This window comes from Lepisma saccharinum, chromosome 6 (genome assembly GCF_977018435.1).
Source record: "Lepisma saccharinum chromosome 6, izLepSacc3.1, whole genome shotgun sequence".
Lineage (NCBI taxonomy): Eukaryota > Metazoa > Arthropoda > Insecta > Zygentoma > Lepismatidae > Lepisma > Lepisma saccharinum.
Window position 1 is genome coordinate 65246803 of NC_139234.1, and position 24260 is coordinate 65271062.

Consider the following 24260-nt stretch of genomic DNA (forward strand, 5'->3'; position numbering starts at 1 on the left):
ACACTCGTGCACAAAAATAATCTTACTTGTTTAACGTAAAATGTCAGAGGTGATTTTGTAAATGCCATTGAAACGAATATGTATTCATTCGAATGTATTGAAAATGGAAACACACATAAATGTGAGACATTCCATTCCAGGATGAAACCTTTAACACATTTAACAAGATAGAAATGTTATACAAAAATTATACAATTGTTCTACAGTTAAAGTTTTAAGAATTAAAATAAAACATTATAATACATGCAGTGTTATATATTTACAAAGTGTAAGACTAACAAGCTCCGATTTCCATGAAACTTGGCAGGTGTATAGAGGGGCCCAAAGGAAGAAATACGTGTTTTTTTTTGTTTCGGCTAAAAAACTGTTCTAGGGGCAACCCCCGCCCCTCAAATGTCAAGATGAGGACAAATTTAAGTGGGGATCTGACCCCTGTGTCCCCCTCCGATTTCCATGACACTTGGCAGGTGAATAGATGAGCCCAATCGAAGAAATACCTGTTTTTCTTGTTTCGGCTAAAAAACTTTTTTAGGGGGCAAAACCCCCTCAAATGTCAAGATGAGGACAAATTGAAGTGAGGATCTGACCCCTGTGTCCCTCTCCGATTTACATGGAACTTGGCAGGTGTATAAAGGGACCAAAAGGAAGAAGTATATATGTTTTTTTGTTTCGGCTAGAAAACGGTTTTAGGGGGGCAAACTCCCCTCAAATGTCAAAATGAGAACAAATTTAAGTGGGCATTTGACCCCTGTGTCCCCCTTCGATTTTCAGATTTTCATGAAACTTAGCAGGTGTATAGAGGGGCCCTGTTTCTTCCTATGCCATATTTACGTGGTTTCGGGGTCAGATCCCCACTTCAATTTCTCCTCATCTTAACATGGGGGGGGGGGGGCTTGCTCCCTAAAACCGTTTAGCTGAAACACAAAAACACGTACTTCTTCCTTTGGCCCCTCCATACACCTGCCAAATTTCATGGAAATCGGAGTGGGACACGGGGGTCAGATCCCCGCGTCAATTTGTCTTCATCTTGACATTTGAGGAGGTTTTGCCCCCTAAAACCGTTTCTTTAGCTGAAACACAAAAACACATTTCTTCATTTGGGCCTCTCTATATACCTGCGAAGTTTCATGGAAATCGAAGGGGGACACAGGGCTCAATTCCCACTTCAATTTGTCCTCATCTTGACATTTGAGGGGTGGTGGTTAGCCCCCTAAAACAGTTTTTTAGCCGAAACAAAAAAAAAACACGTATTTTTTTCTTTGGGCCCCTCCATACCCCTGCCAAGTTTCATGCAAATCGGAGGGGAACACTTAGATAACCTTACATTTAGAATGTAAAATATATTTTGTATTCAAACGTGCTTCATTGAATGCGCAATGAATTCGTTCATTTGTAGCAAAGTCATTTTTTAAGGAAGGTATCCATCTCCGAATATAAGCGGAGGGTTTCTCCTCACTGATTGCGTAGTGGTAACGTCGTCGCCTAGTGATCAAGCGGTACCGGATTCGATACTCTGTTGTGCCACTGTAGATCCAGTCCCGATTATAATATCTGTGCATAAGTGGACTCAAGAACTCATAAAGGGAGGCTTCATGAGTTCACACACACAACCCTCTCGTACGTTTTGCATTAATTACATCTAGAGAAAAAATTGGGACAATGTTTGAAAGAGGTTTTGAAAATTTAGTTATGACGTATCAGATGATTCAACATAGTTGTAATGGTCGGATTGACCATTCCTGGTTTTGGTATATTGTATTAATTAATTGCTGGCCAGCTACAAGGTGTAGGGTTAAGTAATATGTTCCCATGAGTGTAGTTTTATGTTATTACTGGATGTAAGTGTAGGTATGTGCTTTACTGGATATTAGATTCCCCTGTTTTTTAGCTTCCCGGTTGGGGGAGTTAGTTGTCTTTCAAAAGACCGTTGCAGTGGAATTTTCCAGTGTTACGGGGTTCACGTTCACGGAACCAGTTGGGCTTTAGCGAAAAACAGTATTTCCCCATCGATTCAACGACGAGGAACGTCTCCTCGATTTTAGTCCACTTTTGGTGGCTAAACTGAATATAATAATGTAGCATTTGGTGTAAGCCAACCCCCTGTTGCTATCCCAAGTCCCCTTTAGAAAAGTTTTGAATATGTGGATATTTCCGTATTGATTAATTGATGCTCAAAAGAAAGAGTGAAGGCGTAAGGTAACGCATTGGTATGAACGGAATATAATTTAAGCAGATGGTAGGCCCGAAGAGATAGTTTTGTTAACTCTGGGGTAGAGGAAGTGCCGATGGTGTAAGCCATAGGTGCGCAATTTTGTTAATTTAGAGTTTTGTTAATTTGGTCTATGCAAGACACACATGGAAACGCTATGTAAATATGTATATATATACAGTATATCAACGTATAATAAACCAATATAATCCTACTAGAAATGTTATGATTTGCTGAATTAACTCCCAAGAACTACAGTACTGTAAATTTTAATCCAAATATTTATTCACTTTCTGTACATGTGTAACGAACCCGGGACCAAAAAATATAAATGTTATGTGAACCCCCCCCCCCCTTTCGTAATTCCGGCGCAAATATAATCTGCTCGCTTGGTACCCAGGGTGAGGTGAAAGGAGAGAGTGATAGGATTTTACAAGGAAGTAATCCAGAGTGTCGGATATAAAACAAGGACTGGGGGCCACCTATCACAATATAGTAGTTCCTTCGAACCCAGTAATTTATTCTTAATGTGTGCGTAAACATTTAATTACTTCCTTGTCTTGTGTATGCCAGCATTTGTTGTCTTATTAATACAAATAAACTATTGTAAAAGAGAGGTACTGTGAAAGTGATATACTTACTTACTTACGTACTTATCCGGCACTAAAGTTCTGGATGAACCTTGGTCTCCCCAATTACAGTTCTCCATTCTTCTCTATCTTTTACAGCATTTCTCCAATTTCTAACTCCTAGGGTTTTCAGATCACTCTCCACTTCATCTATCCATCGGTTTCGTGGTCTTCCTCTTTTTTCTTCTGCCGCCATCTTGGCACTGTGAATAGCTCTTGGTATCCTTCCTTCCTGCATTCTCTCAACATGTCCAATCCATCTTAATCGATTTGATTTTACAATTCTCACAATTTCTTCCTTTTCTAATATATTGTCTATTTGCATGATATTGCGTATTCTTCAGATATTGCCATCTTTGACAGGTCCATAAATTAATCGTATTATTTTTCTTTCAAATACACGTAGTTTTTTGGCATCTTCGGCACTAATATTACAACTTTCTGAGCCATATACTACCACTGGTCTTATTAGTGCTTTATATATTTTCATTTTTGTTGATCTTCATATTAGATGTGATTTTAATAGTGTGAGATTTGCAAAGTATGCTCGATTTCCTACCAATATTCTTTTTTGTATCTCTTCACTAACTTTATTATTATTATTAACTGTTGATCCAAGATAAACAAAACTTTCAACCCCTGCAAAGTTATACTTGTCAACTTTTAGGTCTTGTATACGATTTCTTCCTTCTCTTCTTGTCGTTTTCAGATATTTTGTTTTACTTTCATAAATTTTCAAACATATTTTCTTTCTATCTTGAATCACATTTCGTATTATAGAGCTGTCATTAGCGTATGCACAAACCTGTTTAGTTTTGTAGACAATACGGTCCTTCTCAAAATCCTTTGAAGAGAAGGGCCATATTGTCTACAAAACTAAACAGGTTAAGAAAAGTGATATATAATTATACTGCATAATAGCGTATGATTCATTCGAAAATAAACTCCCAAAACATTGACACGTTGAGAAATAAAAATCTTTGACAGCAATCAAATATTGAATGCAAAAATAGTATTTGGATGGACAACAAAATTAACACACGTAGAACTAATATTTACAGTAAACATTTAAAAATATTTTATTAATTGATTGCTTTATTTGGTTAATCGCGAGGATGAGTGATGATATGATGAAATTGATGAAGGAATACTTACAATGAACACCCATGCCCAGGCCGGGATTCTAACGCAGGACACTTGGCATCGTAGCGCGCTGTGCTAACCACTCCGCCACGGAAGCCGGCAAAATATGTTATTATTCATCTGTAATCTCTATTACATTTTGAATAATTATTAAAATTTTAATTACCTTGAGCTAGTATTGACCATTACCATTCTTGATCTGTATAGTGTAGTGCAATATGGACATCTGAACGAAGAGTAAAATACCTTTAAAGAAAGTCTTACCTGCGTACATTAATAACAACACCGTGAGTACCTAATATGGTGAGCTACAGTTGTCTAGTCTTTTCCATTCGCCAAAAGAAGTGGCGTGATTTTGATAGTCCCTACAGTAACCATTAATTTTATTATTATGTGCAATTATGTCCCCCGGCGGAAGGCGATAGAGTTTGAAAAGCTTGTTTGAAGCCGGAACTTCCGTGTCCCAGTGATTATGGAGATCCAGGCTGCCCATGCAGAGTTATTCAACAGAAAGCATACTCACGAAACTAATGATCAGTGGGTCTCTCGCTCTCTGAAGTGTCGCAAACCTTGCATTGAGCTGAAAAGAGAAAAACGCTTTCGTAATGCATTTGTGATTTTTTCTTCACTTGCCTCACGTTGTTTAAAAGACGAAAACGCAGTCGTCTTCGCGAGGGCATTCTACTCCCGAAGAACGTCTCACTCCGTCGTCGCCATAGCAACTGCTGACGTAGCTTGCCCTAGAGATGCCGTGTCGATGAACAGGCTTCTCTAGCAAGTACGAAGCGTAGAATAAAGGTAGAGAAGTTACCGCCAATACCGTGAAAAAATAAAGGGAGGAAATTTAAAACTGTTTTTTGTGTTCTGTCGCCCTTACCATTTCGCTCTTTAGCCTTCCCCCCCCCCAAAATAAATTTAATTATTTTTGCAAAAGAACTGTGCAAACCGGCGGACATACACACACAGAGGAGTGGGCAAAAATATTTATTCGATATCGGTTAAAAACTTATATTTTTCCCTGATGATTTTCTGTTTGATGTAAATTGATTTGGTAGTTTTCTTTACCCAACGCAAACGGGAAATTGGAAACACTTATTTGGTTCGGATGAGGTTACATAGAATTTGAGAGTAACTCTTACCACTGGCACTCCGTCCGTCGTTTTCAGCGTTATTTACAAAATAGAAAGATTGAGTGATTTGGTTTATTTTATTTCGGTTTTTTGCCACTTTTGGCTAATTGCGAAGATTGGGATGATTGATGATATGATGAAATTGATGAATAGACGACACTCACAAAAAGCCATGCCCAGGCCGGGATTCGAACCCGGGACCCCTGACATCTATGCGCGCAATGCTAACTACTCCGCCACGGGGGCCGGCTCAAAATAGAAAGAAATTTGCACGAAGAAAATATCAGTGCTGCATATCAACCTTTGCACTCCTCCCAATATGAAAATCACAGGTAGCGCACAATAATACCACGGACATTAATTATCTTGACTGTGATTCTAGTCGCCAGAGACTCACTAGTCTGGACTACATTTTGTAGACTATCAAGGTTCTGGCGTCTGGATTCACGGTCAGTATAATTCTGCGTGGGGCTCGTATTATTATTATGTGCTGTCCTTGTGTGTTTGTGAGTGGCATTTCATCATCTTAGCGATTAGCCAAAAGTGGCAGAGAAGAGAAGTAAAATAAAACAATCAGTCAATTCTTGTCAACATTTCTCGAGTCCCTGGACATCCAGCGTCGATAATAGTTTGTATGCCCGGGTAACCAAAAATGTAAAATGTAGAAACTACTATTAAAATCATGAAAATAATATTCGTGTTTCAAAAAAGTAAGTTATTTCCTTTCATTTGAGATGCTTCGCTCTCCCTCCCCCCTCTCTCTCTCTCTCTCTCCTGTTTTCTTCCCCCCAAATGATCAGTAGTCTCATAGTAAAGAAAACGTTTTCCAATTTATCAATCGCACATAGTATTAACTGTCAAGTGAGCAGATTACGATGTTTTATTTTATGAAATAATGTGCATTAGAAAATGTATAACAACTGAACCTATAGATTTATTTAATGAGAGGGATTCAGCTGATATTACATGTTGAGATAGAGCCATGTATTGAATTTGTTTTACTTTCATTATTTAAATAATATAATCCTCTCAAAAAGTTTGGAATATTGTTATGTTAGACAATAGGTGATAGGCACAGCCTTAGAATGCAACAACACATGGGATCTGACTGTCTGTTGGACGTTCTCGTCTTTTCGTTGACATAAGCAAACCGTGCCTTTCACCTATTCCCTAATATAATAATATTCCAAACTTGCTGTGCCTAATATAACAATAGTCCAAACTTGCTGTGCCTAATATAACAATATTCCAAACTTGCTGTGCCTAATATAAGAATATTCCAAACTTGCTGTGCGAAATATAAGAATATTCCAAACTTGCTGTGCGAAATATAAGAATATTCCAAACTTGCTGTGCGAAATATAAGAATATTCCAAACTTGTTGTGCCTAATATAACAATATTACAAACTTGCTGTGCCTAATATAACAATATTCGAAACCTTTTGTGAGGAGTGTATAAATATCGTCACAGTGATAGGAAAACCTGTGCTAAAGTGGTAACGAATACTCAAGAGTCTATAATTATAAAATTTCATCTCCACATGCCTAATAGTTTCTGAAAAAGGAACATGATGTTCCGGCAATTTGGCTAACATTGTCCAGATAGGAACCCTCAAATAAATTAACCTGCGCACACCAATGCATTTAAGTATCCCATACTCCAATGTTAAGTCGTGTCTGTTTACCTAGCAGGCTGGCAATTGTGGGATTGCATCCCATAATGTATTTCGATTACGTCAGTAAAAGACACCTATACTCCACACATAAGAGAACTCCAAAACCACTGCTCGTCCGCCACCGTGCACAAGCGTTCCTCCCCTCTCGCCCCAGAATTCTGTTTGGTCAACGGCCCTCTTTTTCCTGAGGCGAAAGCAAGGCGACCGAAAGTAACCTTTCATTAGGAAAGCACAATTTAACCCCCTACTCAGGGTGCTCGGAAGTGAAACGTTTGATATAAGCAGCCAACGGCTTCAGTTTCCGGTTCGTTCAGCCGCCAGCTGCCACGGGAGGCCAGAAAGAACAGGAAGAACGTCCTCAGGCTATGCAACTGTCGGCGCGGCAGTAATAAGATTGCTGGGCGTCCTGCTACATCCTGCGACTCCAAGACAATTATTATTCTCTTAAAATTTCCTAATGGTCACCCCTTGTCTTTCATTGTTCAGATCCGTGCTTGGGGTGTCGGCCAGTTTCTCGGCTTCCTTTCGTAATTATAAAATCTTGGTTCCTGAATCAAGGTAGAAATGTTACTCAAGGAAGTTACATGTAATAAATAAAATTAATTCTCTATGGCGCCCTCACATAATACTTCAGTACAGGTGACCATAAAATTATACCCTTCAGTGTACCGCTGTTCATCTTTTGTGTGATACTAGAAAAAATGTTTTTTTTCTTGGTCCAACTTTATGGAAGATATTCTGTGTAAAAATGTATTCGTTGCTTACTTTTGGTTATTTATTTAAAACAATGGTGAACGAAGTTTATATTATCCAATCACAATTCCAGTTTAACGCTCAAAATGTGGTTATCAGAATGTTAAAATACCTCAAAATGGTCTGCAAATTAATTTCAAAATAGCCTCGAAATGTCAAGGATTTGTTTTGTCGAAGTGAGAAGAGTCAGCGCACATTTCTTCGGATCCCACGTGAAACTGAGGGTCGGCCCCGATTAGCCTATCTGAACATAAAGTTGATGGGATTAGGTTACTTTACGTCCCTTTTCAGTCACTTTTAGGCTAATTCCGATGATGAGGATATGAGTGACACCGGTGCCTCTTCCGGAACTCGAACCCGTTACCTCTGGCGTCGTAGAGCGCTGGGATTAACCATTCTGCCACGGAATTGGCTGTAAGTAAAAGGAACTTAAAGCAAACTTCTCACGACGAAGGAATCCAGGCCGAAGCCTACGATTGAAGTGACAGATCAAATGCAAAACAGGGGGCGTCACCCTTCGATCGTCAATCTTTTTACACCCCTGACCCGTTTTCCTCTGAGCCAGTGAGGGCTTGGGGTGGCGGTGATCTTGGCACGCCTCCATAATTACATGGGAGATTCGTGCCCTAAGAGTAATTACAATGTGCTTTTGCTTCTCCCTTCCCCCCCCCCCTTCCCCAGAGCGGAGTGAAACCCGGTCAGAAACAGGCAGTCAAGTGAGCAGACAATCCCCCGAGTGCAGAAACCGCACAAGCGACACGATGCCAGGTGGAGTTAGGCTTATCTTCTTCCCCGGCACAAAAAGCTGTTTGTTATGTGTATGTGTGCGCGCGTTTCTGCTTGTGATTGGGAAGAAAAAGCATCCCGACGAGGTCATCGCACTCTGACCCTCCTCTATCGGTAGAATCCGTCCTTTGCAGTGTTGCCATCGTTATCGCAATCAATAGTCACGCAAATTGTTCGTTATCTTGTAGCATCAAGGTACCATAAAAATCATTCATTTATGTAAGACTGGAAGAGGTCAAGATAGCTGAAGGAAAAGGATCCCGCAAGGATCAACATGACGTGCTCGGGTGCATCCTTTTAACTGTGCGTCCTTATCGGTTATCTGACAAGCCTCTACTTACATATTGTGTAGAGTGTCGTAAAATTAAATCAACAGAAATTATATTTGTATGCCTTTTATTTATTTTTTTACAGCATACATTATTTTGATTCAATACTTCGTGTATTTCTCGTTTTACTAGCAGATGATTGATATGTGGCTCGTTCAATATATAAGTTTCCGTATGCTGTAAAAAAATATATTTTTAAGATACATTAGAAAACTATACATACATGTGTAGGAGGATCCTTCCTCACTTCTCCACATAATCCCCATATAGATTCAGGCATTTGTCCCACCGTTGCACCAATTTGTCCATACCCTTTGCAAGATAATCAGGGCCCTGGCTATTGAGCACTATTCTCACATTACGCTTCACTTCTTCATCTATTTCGAAACGGTAACCTTACAATTCAGACTTTAACACCGGAAAAATATGGAAAACACTCCGCGCTAAATCGGGGCTGTATGGAGGGTGGGGCAGCCGTTCCCACCCTAATTCTTCAATTTTGTGTTGTGTTTTTTGCACTGCTGAGTGGGGGCGAGCGTTATCGTCAAGATGAGTGACACCAGCTGACAGGAGACCTGGTCGCTTATGTCGAATTGCGTTTTTCAGTTTATCCAATGTTTGACAATAACGGTCAGCATTCCTCGTTCCAAAAAGTCCATAAGCAGAACGCCCTTAGCATCCATGCTTCTGAACTCCTTATGACGCGAGCCCGCGTTTTCCGAACAAGCATTTACTTTTCGTCCTTGAGCGCATGCGCCTTCACGTCTGATAACGAATTGATTGTTGTTCCTTGTAGACGAAGGATGGCGCTTGTCAACCATGTGCATCTTTTTAATGGCATTGCTTTATACAATATTTTATAGCACAGGGAAACTTATATATTGAACGTCCCTAGTATGACAAGCAAATCGTCATATACTACAGAGTGTCTACTGATCACGAATTCTTTGAATTTCGGGAAGTATGAGTGAATTTTCTTCACAAACGTGAAAAAATTGAGGCTGGTAGTAAACTCGATCCTATGCAATTTACATTCATAAAGATTCTAATGTACGGTGCATTTTTCACAGTAATTTTACTGTTTTTTTTTTGCTTACAACGCACAGGATATTGCTAATCAGATCATTTTGTTGAGGTCTCTTGAAGAGCGGTCAGTTTACTGAATCTATTGGACGTAGTAAGGAATGCGATTGCACCAATTTAATTTTACAATTTGTAATGCAAATGTAATGTAAAAATGCACGTTTGCACGTGCAATACAAGTAATGATTTCTTAAACTTTCTGAGATATGCATTTGCGGAACTTTTTGTCTTTAAATTATTTACGTAATTTGTCAGACGTACAAGAAACTATTGGTAATTATGTAGGTTAAAATGTTAATACTAATTAATTTTTTATCATAACATTGTTATTTTTAGCCTTGGATTTTTAATTTTTGTAACTTGCCTTGGAAACCTTGAATTTTATGTAGGGTGTTAGTGTAGCCACCCTGTATACATACACGCCCGGTATTTCTCAAGCTGTGCATACACGATCAACACATTGAATTCCGCGCTTCAAGGAAGTAATATCATAGCACACGTTATGTTTCTTCTCAAATCCGTGGTTAACGTCCGAGAATTTCTATTTAAGAATGGTTCTCAATAAAGCCCTTGGCAGGCTATCGACCACATGCTATTTAAATCTATTATAGGAAAAGAACATCGAGATAAGAAATGCCATTTATTTCTATTGTGTGGCGAGGAGAAAGCAACACGGGAAGTTTTAAGCACGTGATTGTGACTTGCGAGAAGAGAAAAGAGGAGCGGTCGAACATCCTTTTCTGTTTTAATTGCGATTATAAAACCAAGACTAACATATATTTCTACGCAGTGAGTGATATTATAATGAATTAGACTCGACAACCGACGGTAAATATAATATTTCTGTGTTGTTGGTCTTAAGTTATGTTTTAGATAAACAACATGAAAAGCAATTACATTTATATCCGTGGATTTTTTTTTGTGAAATTATTTTGTGTCGTTATGATCACTTAGCTGACATTTATAATACCAAGAAAATACATCACTCAAACCTCTTTCAAGTTTTGATCTACATTTTTTAAAAATAATAATATTATCCTTGTTGCATTTAATCAGTTATATACACTGCCCCTTTTCGGTAAAAAGTGACATCGTTCTCAAATTTTTCATTGATCATGTATGAGTGCAATTTCAGAGTTTGAAAATTTCCTATAAGAATGTTGTTCAGTGCCTTTCATTTGCCGATTTTGGTTGGTTATGATGCTCTGTTTCAATGGCAGTTGAATTATTTACGGACGGCTTTAGTTCTTTTCACTGCCGATATCCGTGTTGGAGTGGTTTCCGCATCGCACTACGACGCCAGGGCTCCCGGGTTCGAATCCTGGATTGGACATGGGGTTTCTTTGTGAGTGTCCCTTCATTAATTTCATCATATCAGCACTCATCCTTGTTTTCGCGATTAGCCAAAAATGGCAGAAAAGCGAAGTGAAATAAAAAGAATCAATTCTTTTCACTGGTTACACGTTAATTAAAACCATTAGCCCTGAGGTAATTTAAGATTATAGAGCATTGAATGGGCATTTGTTCCCAAAAGAGAGAGATGAAGATTGTCACATTTGTTAGGTTTTGTGATTACCCCGATTCACTGTGAATTCTGGGTCCTCCGTACAAGTCTTGCGAATGGCGTACATTGTTTCACTATATTTGTTCACACCATCTTTTCCGCTCGGGTACTCGCAAAAAAAAAAAAAAAAAAACCAGAAAAACATTTTAACTTTTATTACAATGCATTGAAAAGTCAATATTGGAGGATCAATGAATAAATATGCTTGTAGTGTTTCGTTGTACTTCAGACTTGTCTTAGCAATATGTATTTTCGATTTTCTCACACATAAGGTGACGTACTGGGGAGAAAGCGGCCATTGGTTCGAATCCTGTTATGGTTTCTTGCGTACTGCATCTGTTGAGTATCATTGTGTTTAACCTGTAGGCTTGGGCAGATCAACCTTTAGTGTTGGAGAAAACTGTTGAATATTGGATGTACGTTGTTCACAAAGATCATTTTCAAAAATATTTTTTCACTTACAGGGGCCGCAACGATATTTCAAATTCTTAAATAGAGAACTTCAGAATCGTCTTAAAGCTTTCAGTGTAACCTTTGTGCGATTTGTTTTGTCGATTTCAGATTTTTTTAATTTTTTTATTTTTAATGAAAGTGCTTCTATACCTATAAAATTAAATAGATCGATTTGTGATCTCGCCAGTGAAAGTTGCGGGTTCGAGTTCTTGTCTAGGTATGAGTGTTTCGGTTTTCGGGAGGCCGTAAAATAAAAAATAGAAAAATACAGATACGAGGGGCGATCAGGTTGCTCTGACCCTAACATAGAAAGAGCGGCTATAGGGTTTCAATTTTTTTTTTTTTCTTCAACATACTGCCCTGCAACTCCAATGCACTTCTCCCATCGGTGCTCCAACGCCTGGATACCTTTCAAAAAAAAATATTCCGACTGGTCCTCCAACCATGAGTCCACAGCCCTTATCACCTCAAATTCATCAGAAATTTGCAATTTTCTTTGCAATTCCTGGGTATTATGTTTGCACAGTGCCATATGACAGGCCACACATCTCAGCAACATGACGAAAAGTGACTCGGCGATCCTTCAGCACGATATCGTGGACTTTGTTAATGTTTTCGGTCGTCATGACAGTTTTTGGTGCTCCACCTGCATGTTCATCTTCACACGACTCTCTCCCACAATGAAACTCACGACACCATCTCTTCACCATACTGTATGAAGGAGCAGTGTCCCCTAGTGTATTCACCAAGTCCTCATGAATGTTGGATACCGTCCACTTCTTCTTCACAAATTATGTGATCACCGCTCTCACCTCAGTTTTCTCCATTCTGGCACATTGACACAACTTCACTCAGTTAAACCCCTGTAAAAAGAAAACTGTACGGTACTCAGACTTGCAATTCAGAATGAACAAAATATAAAGGATCACTAAACAATAACAAAATAAAAAAAAAACAATCATAACGTCATTCCTTCTATGTTAGGGTCGGAGCAACCTGATCGCCCCTCGTATTAAAATTAAGTAGCAAATTGCGTGCTATACACATACAAATCCCGTAAATGCTCCAAGGGAATTTTTAACATGCAATGTTTCAGAGTTCGAATTATCGGCGCTGTTCTTGGAAGCGAGAACATTCAGAAATTTTCACATTTGGTATTGAATTTCTTCGTATGTTTATCCACGTGCAATAATATTCTATATTTTTGAAAAACACATTTTTCTCGTGTCTTACAGTTAAGTTCTCCGTATGGGCAACAGGGGCCTCCATCCAGTCAGCATATAGCAGGACCATATGGAGATCAAAGGGTAGCGACGTCATGGAGCCAACAACAGCAGCAGCAGCAGCAGCAGCAAGCGACGCCTACTCAGCAGCAGCAGTCGCAGCAACAAACGCCGCAACAACCGCCAACGCCTACCACACCGCAACAGCAACCAGTGCCACAGCAACAACAAAGTCAGCCACAGCAACCGCAGCACCATCAGCCACAACCGCAGCAACAGCCCCCACAACAACAGCCGCAGCAGCAGCCACCGCCTCAACAACAGCCGCAACAGCAACAACAATCTCAACAAGTAAGTGTTCTTGGATGGTTTCTCAGAAATTGACGTAGGTGAATTGTCCCGTGTGTATTTCAGGGGAAGGGAAATAAATAACTTGTTTAATCGGGAACTTTGAAACATTTCATCATATGCAGTGGTCTAGGTTCGCACTCAAAAGCATTCATAAAACTACTTTAAAAAACATCTAGACGCCAGGAATACTAAATACGTTTGTTACATAGGGAGTCACGGTGGTACAGACCCGGGATTGATTCCCTCGGTGGGTGATCTAAGGTCGGATTTTTTTCTGCCTTGTCCCCGGATAAGCACCTCCTACCTCCACACCCCTTCCCCATGTACATTCCTCATCACATGGTGCAAAGTACACGGGGAACTTTACCTTTTATATATACATACAACTTCATATACTTATATGCACCAATTTGGTACAACAAATACGTGGGTAAATATTTAGCAATGTGGCTTTTCTTAGAATTAAAGTTGATGTGGAAATTTATCTTGATTTCCCTACGAAAAGTTTATATCATTTTGTAGGGTAGCCGATTCTTTGTGTAGAGAACATCCCAGCCAATGAAATGTGAATGTACAGTTCAAGAGTGGTCAATCCATGGTACGCCAATTTTTTATAATTCGCACATGCAATAAAATAGTCATTTATAGTATTGGTTTCCTTAAAATATAAAATAATTTCTCTCCTTCGATAATATTTTTTTATATAATTCCTAGCAACGTGTGTGTGTGTGTCGGGGGGGGGAAGGGGGGTGTTAAAGTGGTAGATGAACTCTTTTGGAATGTTATCTTCTGGGATCACATAGGAAAACTAAGACTAAGTACATTTTCAGAAATAAAAATAATTAGATTTTTCCATCAACGGAATACATTGAAAACCTATAATTGGGCTATTTCTATACCCTGAAGAAATCGTGTTCTTTTCAAGATTTCTCCAACTACTGCTTATTGGGGAGAGTTGAAATCAGCCTCTTTATTTTGTAAGATGAACATGTTTTGTAAGATGAACATGGTTAACACGTTGTGTATGAAATTTTTAACATACTACGTAACTTCAGACATTTTATTTATATTTATGCTCATTTTCATCGCTAGTGGGAAGTTGTACAGTTTGCGTTATTGTTAGCGTATGTAAATAGTGAAACAACCAGCATGATACATTTTTACCCTTTGAGAATTGTAGTAAGATATCACAGAATCGTTATATTTCTAAATGATAGGAACCTTATAAATTATTAACTGAAGATAAGGAATTCATAAACAAAGGAATATTTTCAATTCCCAATGGAAGTCGTAGACACTTTCCAATGTAAATGTGTGCATTAGAATCATTAAAAGTGACACTTAACCGATAATGTACTTCATGCCAATTAGCCCGTGTGTAAAAGGAGCATCCGGAAAAACAAAGGAACATAAACTGACGTCAGAGCATGATGTTTGTCCCCGGAACAGGTAGATGCTAGAGGACGAAGATGTAAACATTCGAGACAACCGTGACTTGGCATTACAAGATGCAGTGCGGATGATGTTTGTAGGATAGTGTGGATCGGGTGCGCGCGCATTTTGCGAGCACAGTTGTGCGAACCCGAACGAAATCGATCCCAATACCGAGCCCGCCGGCTGTGTGCTGGGACACAGCGTCATTAAGGGACCCGCCATTACCAATTACTAACCCAAAATGACTCTACAATGAGCGATCAAATTAAACTTCAAAACGCTACAGGGGCAAATGTGCCATTACGTCAACGACTGCATCCATTGACAAATTGGGCATTACTCCTGTTCAACTCCACACCTGTTTTCGTTTCTTAACTGTTCATTTTTGTGTGCTAAGAAAAAAATGTACATTAACGGTCATTCAAACTAGTTATGGTACATTATTCCGCTTGAATTATGCACCTGTGTAATACAATTGACAAGGACCCATTAGCAGGCTAGCAGATAATCGTTGAACGGAAACCAGCAGTTAATTGAGTCAATGATACCAAGGATCCGAAATTGCCAACTAGTTCTACTGATACCTAATCCTGAACAAGTTTGTCCGTTTCTACAAAGGTTTTAAACTAGATTTCAATCTTGCGCCTAATCGCCACATCTGAAAACTTAGGTCACTAAAATTTGATTCAATAGTAAAGAGCTGTAATTATACTACTATAGATATATTTTCCTATTTGTGGCCTCTCTCTCGAATATTTCATCTAATTGACAGTCATCAACTTCATAATTACACCAGAGAAGCAAAAAAGCCACAAAACAATTACAGTGCATTGCACATGTCATGACCAAAATATAAATGAAATTGCCAATCAGTAAACATTACACGTTCATGCGTCAAAAAGATCCAAGAGAACTTTCGAATTGTTCATGTTGATAAGGATAACTGAACATTTATTGTCTTGCTACCACCTTCGACTTCTACATTTTGATGTAGCCTAACACTCAAGCAACCGGAATAAACAATCTGGCATACCGCCTATGGGTAAGGATAGCAAACCAAAACACACTGGATAGTTATGGGATAAAATAAAAAATAGTATAAAAAATAGCTACTTTGACAATGCGTATCTCTAAGGGATATTTATTTCTTGGGTTAGTATTACCTCGATACGACTATTTAAAAAATGTTCAGTTTGTTATATTCCTTACGCATGAATTCAAACCCACATTTGCGAATTGCTGTACAAACATTGCCTTGTACTGGCATAGTCTCTTACTTCTACCCAGTGGCGGCGATTAGAGAAGCAGTTGCCCTCTCCCCCCACTTTTCGCCACTTTTGCCCCGCAGTATGCTAAATCTTATCTACAAAGGGAAATATACTGTCTTTGCACCCCTTCCACCGGTTTTGGAACCCAATCGCCGCCACTGCTTCCACCTAATTTAAATTTTTTGACAACTGTTAATCGTTTCCTCAGAATTAAACGTAAAAAACATTGCTCTTTTTTCATGAATTTGTTTTTTGTGGCACAGCATCAGTACGAATACACGCATGGATTGTACGGTATCTGAAAGTATATGAAACTGTTGAGAGTGATGTTTTCAATATGGACTTCGTTATGAAGGCCAATGAATAAACGGTGAACGGTTATATTAAATTTTTCATGTGGTGTGAACTCGACACCTTGAATTTTAACTGCGTGTGCTCTGATACACAGCAGAGATATTTAACGTCGTCGTAGGAAATGCTACTTCTTAATCAGCGATAACAAAATCCCTGCATTCATGTCCATAACTGGACCAAACCACATAGAACCACATAGAACGTGAGTTTCCTCTTCAATATCTCCAGAAAAGAAGACGTTCGAAGATATATCACATGAGATTAATTTCTTAGTACAGCCCATTTCGTGTAGAAGAAATGTACACTGTTGGGCGTAGAAAAATTTGAAAATATTTTCAAAAATCCTCCGAAAGATGAAGGAATTGGCTATGGTGATATTTTTTTTTTATCTATTACCTACTCAATACATTTGTCGGTTGCTTAAAGTCAGGTGTCATTAGGAACAAATTTGCGCACCTCGAGTTTTTTTGTGTGTGTTTTCTGCTACACAACAGAAATAAAGGAGCACCACGTGCAAAGTTTGTTTACGGTGGAGAAACTGTTGCTTTTGGAGTCGCTGACCTTCGGTTCATTTGATGGGAGCACAGATAAGAAAAGATAACAGTTTGTTGATTGTGGTACATCTGTGTTTTGTTTAGATTTCAAGCTTTCTTTGAAGCCACAGCTTTCCATGTTTAGTCTCTGCTCTCTTATCAATTCACTTACACCGTTCTGAATGTTTTATCTCAGTTATATGATAATGAAAATGTACTTTTCCCCCCGAATTGTGCGCAATTACCTGTTGCGATTACACTTAAGATTAATAAACATTTCAAAATGAAATCCACTGTGAGATCCTTCAGTCACCAAGAATATATAGTTCTTGTTTGATGTGCAGTGAATATGTTGCATGAAATTTAGAACAAGTGAGGAATATATATACACTTCAGGCATTCTTACAAAAGTAGGAAACATAATTGACAAGTAATTCTTCCATGAAATTGTTTACTCAGAAGTATTTATATTTATGTCTTAATATTAAATGATACATTTCTAAGACTATCTGCAGCTGCTCTATGGCCGAGCGCGTTTAGTGAATGCAGGGATTTTGTTATCGCTGATTAAGAAGTAGCACCGAACGTCCCGAGTTCATGGATGTTCTTTGTGAGTGTCCTTTCATCACATCATCACTCATTCCCATCGTCGCGATTAGCCGTAAGTGGCAGAAGAGCGACGTGGAAATTTTAAAAATACAAATATAAGACTAACTTCATTAAGAAATAACCACAAAAGTGTTCACAAATAATAAAAAGTACAAGTAAATGCTGTCGGAAATGATTGAAGAGGGTATTCGAGATTCTGGATGTTGTCAGAAAGCCTGATGAATGATTGTAATGGAACAGATTCGTCAATGGGGCTCTAAGGGGTGACCTTCCACGTAGTACACCCAATTGTCAACCTCACTTCCACGTAGTACACCCTGGACTGCATTTTGCAGACAAACGAGGCTCTGGCGACTGGCCGTATAGCCAGTATAATTTCGTGTGTTGTGGCTTGTCCTTATGTGTGCTGACTGCCTCTTTACAGCCTCAGCTATTAACCAAAGTCAGAATATTTTAATATTTTAGTTACGACGCAACATTTGTTATGTTTATTTTAGTTCTCGTAACCTAAGTCAGAATATTTTAGTCTCCCAACGTTGTTTTAGTTACATTTTAGTTCAGGTAAGGGGCTGGACCCCGTATAAAGTGACGGGTGCAAAATAGCCTAAGTGCTGACGCACCCAAAATTTTAAATTCAAAATCAAATGAAATCAAAGATGTGTCAATGGTGTGCAGTTTAGGAAGGACTGAAAAATGCAATATGATACAACACACGCGTACAGAGAATCGAACCTTTGGATAATAGTTTGTAGTGTGTGTCATCCTGCGTATATTGCTTCCTCGATTGCATGGTGGTAACGCTGTCGCCTTATAATCAAGGATTCTCTTGTTGGGTTCCCGGTGGAAGCACATCGCACAGTGGTTCGTATCCGTCTTGAACTGTAGACCCAGTCCCGATTAGCCTGTCCAGCATAAAGTGGACTTAAACTTGCATAGAGTGAAGACAGTACACACAAATGCCAACCATTTGCGTGCGTGTGTATTTGTATATACATACACAGTGTAAATTGAAATACTTATTTACTGCTTTATTTGTTGATAAATATTTTGATATTTATTTATTTATTTATTTGAGAAAATTTCAGATACAGCACAGGTGGCCATTTTACACTGAAATTGTCAACAATGAGAAAGCAATAATTATAATAAGCATAAAAATAAAAAATAAAATAAAATAAAATAAATAATTAAAAATAAATAAGAAATAATTAAGAGTAACAAATCAACATAAAAGTGAATAGCAAATGAACAAAAAAATAAGTAAGAGATGGCACTATGTGATATTAATTACAAGTATTTCTTCTGATAGAAGACCGAAAGGCAAACTCGGAGGAAAATATATCAATACTTGAGGGGAGATCATTGTATTGTGCTGCAAGTCTATAAAAGAGAGATCTTTTTTGAATTTCTAGTCTAGGTTTTTTAGTATAAAATAACCTTGTATTGCGAGTTGTGCGCATAGGTACTCTAAAGTGGAATTCCTCAAGGAGTGTGTTGCAGCGGATTTTGCCATTCACAATTTTGTATAAGTAACTGAAATCATTCTGCAAACGTCGCTGATAAGCAGTTTGTAAGTTTAGAAAAGACAAGAGATGCGGAGATGAAAAATTGCGTAATGAGGGAACCCTGTGACGGACTATAGCTAGGAAGAAGTGAAAGACTGAATCGAATCTGGAGAGGTGAGTGGGACATGCCATGGACCAGACGGGAGAGCAGTATTCTATTATTGGGGAGATGAATGATGTGAAGTACAAAGTGAGGGCTGAGATGTCACTAATTTCAGTGAAACGGTAGAGTAAACCTAAGAGACGCATGGCCTTTTTTGTGGTGCATAAAATATGTTCCTCAAATGTGAGCTTTTGGTCGAAAACAATGCCTAGGTCTTTGTGAGAGGATACTGCTTTGATGTTATTGCCAGAGATGGAGTAAGATGACTTTAACAGATTCTTCTTGAGAGAGATAGTGAGAGTAGTACACTTGTCAGGATGTAATGTAAGGTCCCATGTCAGGCACCAGGAAGTAAATGTTGCTATGTCATTCTGAAGAAGATGAGTATCGTCGGAAGTGGAGATTTCCCTGAAAATTTTACAGTCATCTGCGAAAAGAAGGTAATTGCTAGAGGGAGCTGTGAGATGGTCGGCAAGGTCATCGACGAATAATATAAACAAGAGAGGTCCTAGAACACTACCCTGTGGAACTCCAGAGAGGACAGGAAGAAAGTTAGAAACAGTTCCAGGAAGAACAACACGTTGTTGGCGATCGCTAAGGTAGTCTGTGAGAAGGGTGAGAAATTTGCCATGAATGTTGAATCTATTGCATAATTTGTGAATCAGAAGACGATGACTAACAGTATCAAAGGCTTTGGCCAGATCAAAGTATATTACATCTAATTGTGAATTATTTGAAATGCATTCCATAGCATGTGAGAGTAAAACAGACAGGTTTGTAAGACAGGAGCTACCAGGAAGAAAACCATGTTGCTTAGAGCTTAAGTACGGAGAAACAAATTTGTACAGTCTGTCTTTGATTACTTTTTCACAGATGATGGACAGAGGAGAGAGTAAGGAGATTGGTCTGTAAGATGAAACAAAATTTTTGTTACCACTTTTGTGAATCGGTGTGATGTTAGCTTGTTTCCAAGCGTGAGGAAAGATGCCTTCCGAAAAACATCTGTTCAAGAGAATGGAGAGGGGATAGCACAGGGATTGCACAGTTTTCCTGAGGAACATGGTGTTGATATCGTCCGGTCCTAGGGCACGGTGAACTGAAAGAGACGACAATAGATCCTTCACCTCATCGGGTGTAGTGACAAGCGTTGTTAGGGAGGAGGAACAGACTGGTCTTACGTTTGGCAACGCTGCAAGGGAAGACGGGGGGCAGAAGTTACCATGAAAATAAGCGTTGAAGAGTTCTGCCCTTCGGTCCCCTATCGCACTTTCACTATCATGCATAATTTCAGCTGGAATCCTACTGTTATTTTTCCTTGAGTTTATTAGATTAAAAAAGTTTTTTGGGTTTTCCGGGATTGTTACAGTGATATTGTCTATATGTTCCTTATATTTTTTTCGAAGCAGATACTTTGAGTGTCGTCGCAGAGCCGCAAAGGTATTGTGCGTGTGTTCACTCGGGAAGCCCTTCCAAAGTTGCCATGCTCGTGTCTTGTTGGCCAGTACATCCCGTACTTCGGAGTCGAACCAACACGGAAATCTCCGAGAAGATATTTTCCCTGTAGGCACGTGGTCCGTCACTGCTGCTTGAATGACACCTGTAAATAGGTCAGCTGCCTCGTCGACCGTCCCGTCTTCCAAGATGCACCAGGGGAAGGAGTCGAGGGAAAGTCTTATCTCCTCCCACGGCGCTCGGTTCCATATATTGTGTAAATCCAATGATCTATGAAATTAGAATACTGGATCAAAGCAAGAACTTTTGGTACAAATTTCTGTAATTCAAGCTGAGGGAATTTTAAATAACAGTTTTGTGAATTCAGGGGGGGGGGGTAATGTGTCGTACTGAACACTGCAATTGCATGTTTTGTACAGCTTAGCCTAGTTGTCGTAAACTGTACACGCGCGAGGAAATTGATTTTTTTTCTTATTTCTTTACAGTCGTCGTATCCTAGCAGGCCGCAACAGCCATCGACGCCCAACACGCATGGACCTGATGCGGGGGTAAGTACTTAAACATTGTTTTTGTAAAGAAAACTTGTTAGGGTGACTAATTCTAAAAATACCCATGCACGGTGTGTTTTTCCAGAGAAACAATGTCAGTTCAAAATAATTGCTGGTGACGGTTCTCTTGAAATTTAGCGGGGAATTTGAGTCATGTGTTCGGACACTAATCGATCCTTCACTGCTATAATGTTGTTGTCTTGTGGCCGGGGAAAACGCCTTCCACAGTGATTAGGAAGTCCCCAGCGCGGATTGAACCTACAGGACTTTAAAAATCGGGTTAAGGTAGCATTATCTACTGCAAATCCCCCTCAGATTCATTGTACTAGTCCTAAGAATCTGGGTTAACCTCCCCTTCTCCACACACCCGCTTATCGCCACAGATTAGAACATATATTTTTAGAACCCACGCAATGCCGAACGTTAGTGTTCTAAAGTTCGCGCTTAGTAGTCAACTTTCGATCTCGGCACAACGTTCCTTGGTTTGAGTCCCTGCTAGAGATGCCCAAATCCGGATAAAATTTTCTCCAGATATCTGAAATTCGGATTATTCAAATTATCCGGATATTCGAAATGTCTGGATATCCGAATGTGTTCATTATCCGGACAGGTTTATCGTTTTACGGTCTATCCACTTATTCTTTTTTTCGTCATGTCCGTATTTCACTGTACGGATTTTCTACAAATCCTTCATCAAATATATTCTATCCGGATATTAGGATTATCCGTTGCATCCGAAACGGACACAGGATAATTTGAAATCCGGATTTTGTGGTCATCCCTAGTCCCTGTATGGGTGTTTTTTGTAGATGTCGCTTCATAAGTTTCTGAATATCGTGCAGCCTCGTCTCGATTAGCCAAAATGACGGGAAAGCGCCACTAAATAAAAATAAAAATATAAAGTAGGTGGCATTGCCACACAGAGGATTTGGCAATAATGTTTGTTTGGGTGTGAATTCACTTGTCATGAAACGCCCACGTTTTTAATCCATAAGAAAAAAACTTAAGGGTTAATATCAATTATGGATGTATCTGGATCTGTGTAGGCTGATTAGTATACCTATTTTTCACAGTCTTTTTTTTTGTCTATTCAATGAGAGATTAACCATAAACCATTCAGCTAACCTACTTTTGCAACAAACATGTGGTATGTTCACCATCAGCCATTAATCTCGTCGTTGTCATTGCGGTTGCTCCTTCATGCCCTCCCGCTTGTCGTTGTCATTGCGGTTGCTCCTTCATGCCCTCCCGCTTGAGCTTGTTGGCTCGTCAATCATTCCTGTCGTTTACATTTTCCCCCTACAGTTTTTCTTTGCTTGTACGAAGTACCAATCGAACAGCTAGGAATAATGAACGGTCTATTATTTTTTAAGTAATTCTTTAGGTGGTTTAAAATCGGGTTTTCAGTTAAGGATAGAAGGGTTCGTTTCGCCTCGCGGTTGAGGGAGCCTGTCTCAATTTCTTGTAGAATTTCGAAATAGTAAGTACAAACATATAAAATAATACGAATTGATACAGACTAAAACCACGTTTTAGCATGTCAATAACACATGTAACACCTCTATGAATAAAATCAGCGCTCCATTCCCTCGATTTTAGTAAGTTACATAGTGAAAGAAATATGATTTACACCAGAATTTCACTTAGTAATCACGGAATTTCGAATTTCCGGTCGGCCTCGCCGATGACGCAGTGGCAACGTCGTCGCCTTGTAATCAAGGGGTCCCGGGGTCGATACCCGGTGGAGGCACATAGTGGTTCGGATCCCACTTTAAACTGTAGGTCCAGTCCCGATTAGCCTTACTGTGCATAAAGTTAACGTAATACACCAAATCAATCAGTTGAATTTCCTGTCGGTCCCTCCTCGATCTCGTCTGGCAGACTTACCTTGGTAAATCGTGGTCAAGATAATAGTAACTAAATTGCTAATCACTATTTTCGTTATTTTTTCTTCTACATCTTATATTGTTAATGGAATTGTGCTTGTTCTGAAACACTTATTGCACACTTCATACTGAAGTTTTTATTTCAATTCGTGACCCTCACACTGCGGAAAACATAGTTGTCAACCTTTGCTCTCGGCTGTACGTTGCTTGTTGGGTTAACTTTTGAAAACTAGAAAAGAGATATAAGAAAATACGGCGAAAGAAAAGTAAAGGGGGTGAGGACTGGAAGTAATGAATGTCAACAAAAGAAAACCGTACTTGGAAAAGTTCTGCAGTTTTTTGTATTTTTTTATATTCAGATTAGGTAACCAGGCTAGATCTAATGAGCAGAACCATTGAAATTTGCACTCGCCGGGAATCGAACCCTGAACCCTGTATTACATAGAGACAGTTTGAACTCCTACGCTTTCGAGGATCCCAAACATTGTAGTTTGAATTAACTGAATAAATATCACTGGGACGTGAAGTTTTTGTTTTATTTTTCCCTAAACTTCGATGTTCAAGGCAAAATTCCAATTCGGTGTTATTAATTTAAAATCGGTGTTATTTTTACATGCGTCTTTACCAGTATTCACTCACAGCACACTTCCTGTACAAAACGCACTTCTAAATAGAAAGCAATTTTTTTCAATTCACTCAAATGAAATGATTGCTTTAATTGGAAGTGCAATATACTTCTTGTCTTCTTTCCTTCTTTTGAGCTTTTCGAAGCTTTCGACAACAGAAAGTTACTGGTTCGTTTCTCTCGTTTTACTTTTCTTTTCGGGGCCTTTCCGACGGCGTAGCGGTAACGTCGCCGCCTTGTTATCAAGCGGTTCCGGTTTCTGTACCCGGTGGAGCCTCATGACACTTTCAACTGTAGGTCCAGTCCCGATTAGCCTTTATGTGCATAAAGTGGACAACAATTCGAATAAACAAACTTTTCTTCTCCTTATGCTTCCATTGTGCTTAATCAAGAAATCCTTCCGCTCCTGTGTTATTTTGCAATTCAGTGATTACAAAATAATGTAGTTGTATCTGAAGTATAACGTCTTTCAGATGCAAACTAATTCATTTACTGCTGTCTTTAGCATGCTGCGAAGTACAGCATCTAGTAGTTTATCGATGAGTGCACTACA

General features: G+C 39.1%; 1 protein-coding gene across 7 annotated transcripts in view; it reads left to right on the forward strand.

Moving 5' to 3' along the window:
- The window catches only part of LOC145988834 (trithorax group protein osa-like), a 232428-nt gene that overhangs the window by 95369 nt on the left and 112799 nt on the right, over nucleotides 1-24260 (forward strand). For all 7 annotated transcript variants that reach the window (XM_083124053.1, XM_083124058.1, XM_083124052.1 and 4 more), the window contains 2 exons: nucleotides 12992-13330; nucleotides 21134-21196. In XM_083124053.1, the coding sequence (XP_082980179.1) occupies nucleotides 12992-13330; nucleotides 21134-21196 (402 nt within the window). The remainder of the gene's footprint in view (nucleotides 1-12991; nucleotides 13331-21133; nucleotides 21197-24260) is intronic.